Source organism: Anomaloglossus baeobatrachus, chromosome 1, assembly GCF_048569485.1.
Source record: "Anomaloglossus baeobatrachus isolate aAnoBae1 chromosome 1, aAnoBae1.hap1, whole genome shotgun sequence".
In the NCBI taxonomy this organism is placed as follows: Eukaryota; Metazoa; Chordata; class Amphibia; order Anura; family Aromobatidae; genus Anomaloglossus; species Anomaloglossus baeobatrachus.
Genome location: NC_134353.1, coordinates 480,864,640 through 480,875,573, shown reverse-complemented (window position 1 = coordinate 480,875,573; position 10,934 = coordinate 480,864,640). Strand labels below are relative to the sequence as shown.

Genomic DNA, 10,934 nt, shown 5'->3' with positions numbered 1-10,934 from the left:
TCGGGTTAATTACCTGATGCATACTGCAGCCACATGTCACAGTGCAGGAGCCGGCACTGGCAGCAAGGACGGAGGCTGGTAACCAGCGTAAACATCGGGTAACTAGGGAAAGGTCTTCCCTTGGTTACCCGATGTTTACGCTGGTTACAGCTTACCGCAGCTGCCAGTGCCGGCTCCTGATCGCTTCATTTCGTCGCTCTCTCGCTGTCACACACAGCGATGTGTGTGTCACAGCGGGAGAGTGACGACCAAAAAATGAAGCTGGACATTCAGCAACGACCGGCGACCTCACAGCAGGGGCCAGGTCGTTGCTGGATGTCACACACAGCGACAGCGACGGGACGTCGCTGCAACGTCACAGAAAATGGTGACGTAGCAGCGACGTCGTTGTCGTTGTCGCTGTGTGTGACACCAGCTTAAGAAGTGTGGCAGCGTAATAGAAGCTCTGGTCAGAAAAGTGGTTAGACTAAAATACTTATATACATAGTAAGAAATTCACTGTTTCACACAACCTTTTTTAATTCATATGAATAGAGTACGAGGTCAGAAGAATAAAGACCTCGATATAAAGATATTGTTTTTAATCATATTATATTCATCTACAAGGATCAAACCGGTTCAGATATGGCCCGTTCACACCAAATTTGTTCTTACCACAAACATGTATTTGTATAGTAAAAGCAAACATTCTGAAAGTACCTGTCTACAGTTACATCCCTCTCTATGCAATTTTTTTTGGTAACCATACACTTTGTTTCTACTTAAAGCTTTTTTTTTTTTTTTTTTTTAGCGCTTGAGCGTTGCTTTAAAACTAAGTCCCCGGCCCACTGTCATATACTCCCCTTCTAGCGTCATCACCTTTTACCAAGGCCACTCCGGCGCCATCTTGTGACAGTAACTTCTGACTGTCTAGAAGTCAGACGTTATGTCACAAGCTCCCAATCCATGTCAGAGCCAGAACGAGGCTCTCGGATACGGATGCATTGAGATGTGATCTCAGGCGCACTCTATGAAACACTGGAGCTGACATTGCCAAGAATGACAGAAGTGACGGCTATAGAAGGTGAAGCAACCGATAGATAAAGGCCAGGTGACTTAGATTTAAAGCATCATTCTGGCAGCGCATAAAAAAAAACCCCGCTAGAGTGGTGCTTTAAAAGCAAAATGTGGGATTCATTTGTCCATATTATTTCCAGGTCCCTCTTAAATAAGACCAAACTATACGCAATTTGTATATTTTTTTTTATTATGGTTTCCACATTTATATCACAATTTGTCCACTGATAGGACCAAAGTTAGCAAATTTGCCCTCTTCTGCATATCAGAAATACAGAAGTCTTACTGTACATTCAACTAAGGCTTTTGTTTTTTTCTTGTTTTTAAGTTTTATTTTTTGAAAAAAAAAAAGGGGGTGTGGGAGAAAAAAAAAAAAAAAAAAAAAAAAATCACGTTTATGATGGAGATCCCATAAGGCAGATTACATCTAAAAGGAATGATAGCAAGTAGTTTTAAGGTTTCTTTGTGTGTTTTTTTGTTTTCCTAGCATACAAACCAGCCCTCTCTGTATTGTGTCTGGACAATTTAGAAGCTGTTAGCACCATCCGTCACCTTGAAGTTTTGGAGGTGAGGGTAATTTGAAGAACTGAGGTGACAGAGGAAAGGACCTGAAAACACTGAAAATAAAAGTAATAAAATGTGCTTTTAAAACAAGAGTCAACACCAAATTTTGAGTCAGTATTGGGCTTCTAAACAGTGAATAGCAGCAGCTTAGGGATCGGCTCATCACAAATACAGAGGCTGTGAGATTAATACAATGCATCTTTAAAAAGTAAAAATGTAAAACTGAATGGGGAGGAGGGAATGAATGACTAAGACTTCCCCTGCCCACGACACAGAGACCAGTTGTGATGCTTGGAACTGAACACTTCAATTTGCGTCTCTACTTGGGACGCTCTGTCAAATTTTTTTAAATGGAAATAAAATCTTTATAAAACAAAAAAAAAACGACAAAAGGAAAAAAAATTCAAATAAATAAATGCATACTCTGTTATGGTAACTTATTCTCAACTTAATTAAATCCTCTTTCACATAAGTTTTAGGTACCTGTCTCATATATATATATAAATTTTTTGTTTTATTCCAGCCCTTATCAGGTACCGGAAAATTCTTTTTTTTTGCATTTGAAAGGGTAGATTTGAACTTAACACTTTAATTTTTCACATATTTTTTTTTCTTTTTATTACAGCCGACTCGCTATAGGAGTTTCAAAACTCCATACTTAGCCCCCTTCCATTGCATTTCCAAACCCCTTTCTTAAATCCTTTTAGTAAACCGGTAGCAGCATTTAGCACAAAAGAACAGGTGTAGCAGACGTAGGTGGAGCTCCGGCAGGGAAGGCAATTCCCATGATGTAGTGGACACAAAGCTTCTCCTCTTCCAGGCGCTCTACAACCTTACCCTCCACATCCCCTGACACAGGGAATTCCTCGCTCATTGAAATCTTCCGTATAGAGCAGTGGTCGGCAAACGACCCATGGTTTGCAGTGAAAACTGCAGATATGAGAAAGCAGATTTGGAACAGTTGGTCAGTCTAGGCAGACATAAGGCAAGATGTTTAATCTACCATCATCACCATGAGGATCCAAGGAGATGCACTGCGTCCAATCATACCAATTGCCCTGTGTATCGTGACAGCCATTGACACCAGGCCAATGTTGTTCATGTAGTCTTTCTAAGTCCGCACTAGTCACTTCCCTGTTTTTTCCAGGCAGGTCACTAGGGAGGGCAAGTGGCACTAAAACATGAGTTTTTCTAGCTTCTCGCTTAGTGCATTCCTCCTGTTTTAAATATTCTGACATATAATAATGTGCACTCTGCGTATGTACACCAGAGGAAGACAACAAGCTGCTCTGCCGGTTGAGATAGGACTGGATGATCTCATTTCGAGACAATTCCTTCCAGTTTGTCTGCTCAAAAGGACTTGGCAGACCTAATTTGGGGTCCTGTTTGTCTGTCTCAGTCCTGTGCTGTTCTGAGGGGGCTGAACTCTCATTCTGAGTTGGATCTTTGTGTGTCAAGGGTTTTATTTGCCCAGTCATAAAATCAAATTTTAATTTTCGATCCTTTTTAACGCGTGTCTGTTTGCTAGTCCCATCTGTAGAATACCCTTCTTGTTCACCCCGATTGCGGGATTTCTTTTTCTTTCGACTGTCTGAGCCAGATGCAGCATCGTCGCTGTCTACTTTGGAGGGCTCTGGTGAAAAGCCACTGCGCGGTGTTTGAAGGTCCACATGCGGCTGACTGCTCCGTGGCGTGTGCTGTTGTGTTATCCTTGGAGACTGCTGGTTGTGCCAGTCAGCATGGAGTGGTTGCTCCACTGACCCGTGAGGTGAAGATATAGTCATTTCTCTTCTGGGAGACTCAAGTCTTTTTGCTATGGCAGGAGGTGTAGCAGGGTCCCCAGGGGATTGATAAGAGGGTGTATGTGCAGTGTCCACACCAGGCAGCCTTTGAGAGGGGCTGGGCGCAGAACCCTTTGGTGCATATGTGGTGTGCTGCCGTGGCACTAGCTCTGCTCTAGTACCACGAGGGCTGAAAGAGGAACAGCGGGGACTACGTGGTTGATGCGAATGGGCATCTTCTAATGCCGCACTGTGCTGCTGCAGGACGGCCGCTTTTAACAAAGAGGAAGTGCTTGGGTGTTTTACAAGTCCAGGGGAGTTGGTATTAGGCCGGACAGCATTTACAGGGATTTTACCATGCTTATCATTCTCAGTGTCTAGTCGGTTAGTCTGTGAGTTGCCATCAAGCGGACTAAGCAGGTTTTCAGGGGGGCTACCGCCAATGCCATTTGTAGGTAGAGGTGAGGAGTTTGGAAACAGCTCCTGATTAGGTTTGGCCACTTTGTTAGCAGGCCCCTGGGTACCATCTCTAAGATCCCCTTTTCTCTTTCTATTAACTAACTTTTCAGCCTTCGGAGAATGTGCCTTCTGGATATCATTCCGGACTTTAAGTTCCTGAACAGGTTTTCCAGTCAACAGTACGGTTGGGGCTGACTCTCCCTTACAGTTGTGGGTACCACCTCCATTGGCAGAACCTGGTGGATTTGGAGTGCCCCTTGCTGATTGTTCATTCTGTTGCACAGGCTCTATCAACTTTTGCCAGCTACGCAGAAGTTTCTTTGCACGCTTAGCAAGCTCCTCATTGCTGGTCTTTTTTCGAACATCATTGATTAATTTTCCTAATCTTGTTTCCTGTGAAATAAATAAAAAGAAATTAGAACCTCCCGCCATGTTTATGTACATTAATACAAAAAAACCTCTAAAGTGTCCCTCTAATAGAAGTCTCACATGGAATTTTAACAGGTGCAGGGGTGCATGCTGCACAGCACCGTTGCCTCCCAATGACTACTGTTATATTGGATGGACAGTTGAAAATGGATTGTCCACTACCTGGACCACCCCTTCTCAATTCCCATATTCACCCCCATAAAAATAAAACCTATACTCACCTCTTGCACAGCCGCGATTCCAGCGATGTCGTACTTCACGTCCCCGAAGCATTATGACATGCGTGCCCCACCAACAATCACCACCGGCTTCCTTCTCCCAGCCTTCATGCGGATAAGTAATCAAGAGGAAGTGAGTGGCAGCCGCAGAGCTCACTTCCTATTTACATGTCAGAAGGCAGGTAGAAAGAGCTGGTGGTGACTGGCTGCGGGGTTCACATGTCATGATGTCACATGGGCTGTGGCAACGCGAATTACGATATTGCTGGAAGTGGTCAGTCACCGGATGAGAGTATAGGCTTTGTTATTTTAATGGGGGCGAACATAGGTAAATGTGAAGGGGTTTTCAAAAGTTGTGGACAACTCTAAAGCTGGTGTCACACATAACGACGACGACAACGACGTCGCTGCTACGTCACCATTTTCTGGGACGTTGCAGCGACGTCCCGTCGCTGTCGCTGTGTGTGACATCCAGCAACGACCTGGCCCCTGCTGTGAGGTCGCCGGTCGTTGCTGAATGTCCAGCTTCATTTTTTGGTCGTCACTCTCCCGCTGTGACACACACATCGCTGTGTGTGACAGCGAGAGAGCGACGAAATGAAGCGATCAGGAGCCGGCACTGGCAGCTGCGGTAAGCTGTAACCAGCGTAAACATCGGGTAACCAAGGGAATACCTTTCCCTGGTTACCCGATGTTTACGCTGGTTACCAGCCTCCGCTCTTGCTGCCAGTGCCGGCTCCTGCACTGTGACATGTGGCTGCAGTATGCATCGGGTAATTAACCCGATGTATACTGTAGCAAGGAGAGCAAGGAGCCAGCGCTAAGCAGTGCGCGCGGCTCCCTGCTCTCTGCACTGTGACATGTAGCTGCGGCACACATCGGGTTAATTAACCCGATGTGTGCTGCAGGAGAGCAAGGAGCCAGCGCTAAGCGCGGCTCCCTGCTCTCTGAACTGTGACATGTAGCTGCAGCACACATCGGGTTAATTAACCCGATGTGTGCTGCAGGAGAGCAAGGAGCCAGCGCTAAGCGCGGCTCCCTGCTCTCTGAACATGTAGCACAGCGACCTTATGATCGCTGCTTCTGCTGTGTTTGACAGCTAAGCAGCGATCATAACAGCGACTTACAAGGTCGCTGTTACGTCACCGAAAATGGTGACGTAACAGCGACGTCGTTGTCGCTGTCGTTTAGTGTGACACCAGCTTAAGTATACTAATATAATAACTTTAAAATACCCCTTTAATGGTACAGTTAAAACATGCAAAAAGCAAAGTCAATCATAAGCTTGATTTTTTTCATCTTTCATTCTCCTGCTACAAGAGCATTTATCAGACAGTGTACAGCTAGTTTTCAACATCGACCAGAGACTGGCCATTTTATGCAGTAGATGAACTCCAACTAAGTTAACATCTAAAATTCCAGTCAGCTCACTCCAGCCCACTGATCTTTAGGCCTAAGCCACACGGCGAGAAAAACAGTGCGAGTGGAGTGCGATAAAACATCGCATTCCCCTCGGATCAATTCTAGCCTGTGTGTCAGCACACATGAGCGATTATTTTCTTAGCCCTAATCGGACTGAGAAAACAATCGCAGCATGCTGCGATTGTAATGCGAGACTCTTTCTCTCGCACCCATTCAAGTGTATGGGGCGAGAGAAAAATCGCACTGCACTCGCGGTACACCGGTGTACCGCTAGTGCAGTGCGAGAATGGCAATAGCCGGCTATGCAGGAGAGAGTGAGAAATCCCTCCCTCCCCTCCTGAGTGCTGGCCCGCCCCCCGCAGCTGAGGTCTGCTCACACGAACGGACCTCAGTTGCAAGGACACAAGCATGACACTCGGCTCTGCTGTACTGCCAGCACGAGCAGAGTGTCATGCAAGTGGATCGCAGTAGTCCCCGTGTGGCCCCAGCCTTAGAGAAGCTATTTAGCTCCATCCACTTAGTTCAACTCCTGACTAGTCATCAATACTTTAAAATAACCGGCCCCCACCTTCCACTTCTCCTGCCGCTCAATAAAAGGGAACCTGTCACCAGATTTTTCATGTATAAACCAAAATTAACACCTTCAGCAGTGCTTATGCCGCATTCTACAAAAGGTACATATTATCCACTTACTTTCCCTGTATACCCCTCAAATACAGCGCTGGAGAAGTTCAAAAGGTATGTAAATCTTCTGGTTCAGTCTTATGGGTGTCCTTGGTGTGGTTACTGTCCCTCCATTCAGCGCGGATCGCCGTAGATAACGCCTCTTACGACAACCACAGCCTGGTAAAATCTTGTGTCTGCACAGATCTATCAAGGGTTCGCACAGGTGCACTTTGCTCTGCCCTTGTGCGAGCAGAGCCTAATACATATATGCGCGTGTGTGAAACGATAACGTTTCTGTGCAGACACAAGATTTTACAGTTTTACGAATGTGCACTTATGTTTTAGGCTCTGCCTGCAGTAGAAAAGAGCAAAGTGCGCCTGCGTGAGCTGGCGGTGGCTCAGCACAAGATTTCACTTGGTTATGTGGATAAAGCAAAAGGCGATAGCCACAACAATCATAAGAGGACGGCGATCGGCGTGGAGAGCAGGGACAGACACCGCAGAATGCACATCCATCGGACCAGACCGATTTACATGCAGCAAGGAAGATTTTGAAAAAGATATTTGAGGGTATACAGGGAGATAAAGGGGATAAAATGCACCTTTATGGAAAGCATAATAGAAGTTAGAACAAACAACATACACAGGTTATCGAGCCGTGCCATAATGTGTACATGGATAGAGCCATATACAGAACATAAATGCAGAAAAAAGGAAGAAAAACTGTACAATGGCAATTTTGTGAAATTAGAAAATGAGTTTATTGAGTATTTCATATAAACAGGAAAATTGCATAAAAGGATTAAAAGAGACTTTGGTGAGAGGACCAGCAGGTGGCGTACTCACTCCACAGCTCAGTAGTATTGTAAGAAGAAATAGAGTGAAAGACATAAAATTACAGCTAGACGAAAGCACAATACAAAAATGTCCACCAGCCACCACTTACAAAGTTAAATGTAAAAGGCTACTGCCACATACCATAGAGAGTAGATATCCAAGGTAAAAAATTGTGGTATTTGGAGGACATCAAGCAGGTGCAATTGAAAAAAGCAAAAAAAAAAAAACAAAAACAAAAACTCAAAATTCAGTAATAAGGGGTGTCCTGGATCCTCACTCCACGACTCCGGTATATGTTATATTATTACTGAATTTGAGTTTTTGGTTTTTTTTTGCTTTTTCAATTCCACCTGCTTGATGTCCTCCAAATACCACAATTTTTTACCTTGGATATCTACTCTCTATGGTATGTGGCAGTAGCCTTTTACATTTAACTTTGTAAGTGGTGGCTGGTGGACATTTTTGTATTGTGCTTTTGTCTAGCTGCAATTTTATGTCTCTTTCACTCTATTTCTTCTTACAATACTACTGAGCTGTGGAGTGAGTACGCCACCTGCTGGTCCTCTCACCAAAGTCTTTTAATCCTATTATGCAATTTTCCTGTTTATATTAAATACTCATTCATTTTCTAATTTCACAAAATTGCCGTTGTACAGTTTTTCTTCTTTTTCTACCTTTATGGAAAGCAGTACAAGCTACGCTCAAGGTGATAACTTTGGATTATATATGAAAAATCTGGTTACAGGTTACCTTTAGGGTAAGTTCACACACTGCGTTTGTGCGTTTTTGCGGCAAAACCGCACAAAAACGCACTCACGGCAAAAAAACAAAAACCGCATGCGTTTACCACGTTTTGGTGCGTTTTTTGCTGTTTTTGCGGTTTTTTTTTTTATCAGTGAACAATGCCATTAAAGATTGTTGAAAAAAAAAAAAAACAAACAAACAAAAAAAAAAACGGCTGATGTCATTTCCTTCTTCATTCTTAATTCTCCACTAGTGTATACAGGAGAGCAGACAGCTGCAGAACTACAAGGCTCAGCATGCTCCATCCAGGACTGTATGCTGGAGGGAGAGGCAGGGGGAGCATAACTACAAGGCTCAGCATACTCCATCCACTAGTGTATGCAGGAGAGCAGACAGCAGCTGCAGAACTACAAGGCTCAGCATCCTCCATCCAGAATTGTATGCAGGAGTTTTTTGCCCTTCAAAAAAAATTACGTGGGCTTCGCCATATTTTTGTATGTTAGCCAGGTACGGGCTACCCCCAACCACCAGCTGCCTATTTGTACCCAGCTGGGAACCAAAAATATAGGGAAGCCCTTTTTTTTTTTTTTTTTAAATTAAATTATTTCATGAATTTTTTTTTTTTTTGAGTCCAGCCAGGTACAACTAGGTAGCTGTGGATTGGAATCCGCAGTGCAGGGTGCCCAAGCTTTCTGGGCACCCCCGCTGCAAATTGCAGTCCGCAGCCACCCCAGAAAATGGCGCTTTCATAGAAGCGCCATCTTCTGGGCACTGTATCCAACTCTTCCGGCTGCCCTGATGCCGGGTGGGTCGCTGGGTAATAATGGGGTTAGGGCTAGCTGCATATTATCAGCTGGCCCTAAGCCCGAAATTCATGGTGTCACGCCAATATCAGACATGGCCACCATGAATTTCTAGTAAAGAAAAAAAAAAAACCCCAGAAAAATATATTTTTATTATAAATAAACCACCACAATTCATGACTCCATCTTAATTGAAATAAAGACACCCCTCCCCCCTCTACCTCCGCAGTAATCCTGGGTCAAGGGCCCCGTGCCATCCAATATCATCTGATCGGTTTGCTGGAAGGCATACCGATCAGATGATGCGTCAGGTTCAAGGACGTGAATCACATCACACATCAGCTGATTGTATAAAAGCAGTTTATAAAATCAGCTGATGCATCAGTATAAAACAAAAATAAATAAATAAATAAATACACACGTCCGTGCTGACTTCCGTCCGATTGCTGCAGGAGCTGCCGGTAATCAGTGATGCGGTCTCCTGACGGCATCAGCTGATAGTTTAAGCTGGCCGGGCGGTAAAAAGCCGGCGTCACCGCGAGACTTACGATCAGCTGATGCATCATGTGATCACCGCCAGGTCCTGCAGCCATCGGACATGCCTGGGTGCCGGCACACAGCCAGAATGGGGGTGGCGGTACCGGGAAGAGGAGCTGGGTGCGTACATGGCACCAAAAGTCTGTAGACAGGAGAGTATGACTTTTTTCTACTGTTCACTTTTGATTTCGCAGCTGCTTCCACCTCCTGCCCGGACATGGCGCCGCACGGAAGGTGGAAGCAGCCGTGGCGGTACCGGGAGGATCCACGCTTCTGTGTTTACTAACAGAAGAAATCATCTTCCTGTACATGTCACTTTACAACCCACATTTTGCGTTTTTAGTCATAGAAACGCACTAAAACGCAGCTATATTTGCAATTTGCGTTTTTCATTGCATTTTTGAACATCTCATTGAACTCAATGGGTGGAAAACGCAGTGAAAAACGCAAAAATTGACATGCTGTGTTTTTGTGGGCACCACAAAAACGCAGCTAAAAAAAACGCTGTGTGCAGACAGCAAAAATGAGAGTTTGCTGAAGAAGCAAAGTCATGCAGTTATCTGAGCAAAACCGCACCCGAAAAACGCACAAAAAAAACGGACTGTGTGAACTTACCCTTAAAGTTTCCAGAGCAGTTCTCCTAATCCCTGCTCACATTCCTGAATCTCTTGCTTGTTCAAAGAGTCGGTTATCTCTATGTAAATACATTGATAATAGTGTGCACTTGAGATCAAGAATAGACCATTAATGTGTCACAGTAGCAGATTCTACTGACTACAATTGTCAATAAAAGAAAGTGCTGTCCCCAGCACTCCGTAGTAATCGCTTCAGATGTTCACAGCAATGCTTCAGCATCACTCTGATCAGCAGAAATGCTGAGTTACTGTGAGTGCCAGCGCTCAGCCGGCATTGACAAGAAGTTTTTCCCGAAAGACCGGGGTTGCTGACCCCCGGCTGTCATGACAACCCATCAGTGCCCCATGATTGCGCCACTGGGCAGCCGATGGTGGTGGGGGATGGAGCGCTGTCTACTGGAGCGTTGAATCCCGCTGTCATTGACCAGGTTTGGCACAAATGTATGAATCCTCACAGCGTGCACGGTCAGGATTCTCTGATACAAGAGTGGGAATGTGAATGCAATTATACAAAATGCATATTTCCAGCCACATTCTGACTACATGTGCATGGCATCACTGAATGCAGTTAAACAGTAAGCCCACGCACATCTAGTCCGCATGTGGCCGTACATATGCACAGAGCACATGCGCTGTGAGGATTTACACGACAACAGTTCCACAGTAAGCGACTACCTGTCTAAAAGAAGGAGTCTTGGCAGTTAGCTGGTTTAGAGCATTCACAAAAAAGAGTTAACACAAGGCCAAATGAGGAAAGATAACAAAAATGATCTTTGAGAAACA

The 10,934-nt window shown here is 44.8% G+C and overlaps 1 protein-coding gene across 2 annotated transcripts in view; it reads right to left on the bottom strand.

Moving 5' to 3' along the window:
* Positions 1–1,255: 1,255 nt before the first annotated feature.
* Positions 1,256–10,934, bottom strand: part of MED26 (mediator complex subunit 26) — a 126,213-nt gene continuing 116,534 nt past the window's right edge. For both annotated transcript variants that reach the window (XM_075338346.1, XM_075338338.1), the window contains exon 3: positions 1,256–4,253. In XM_075338346.1, the coding sequence (XP_075194461.1) occupies positions 2,586–4,253 (1,668 nt within the window). In that variant the 3' untranslated portion in view covers positions 1,256–2,585. The remainder of the gene's footprint in view (positions 4,254–10,934) is intronic.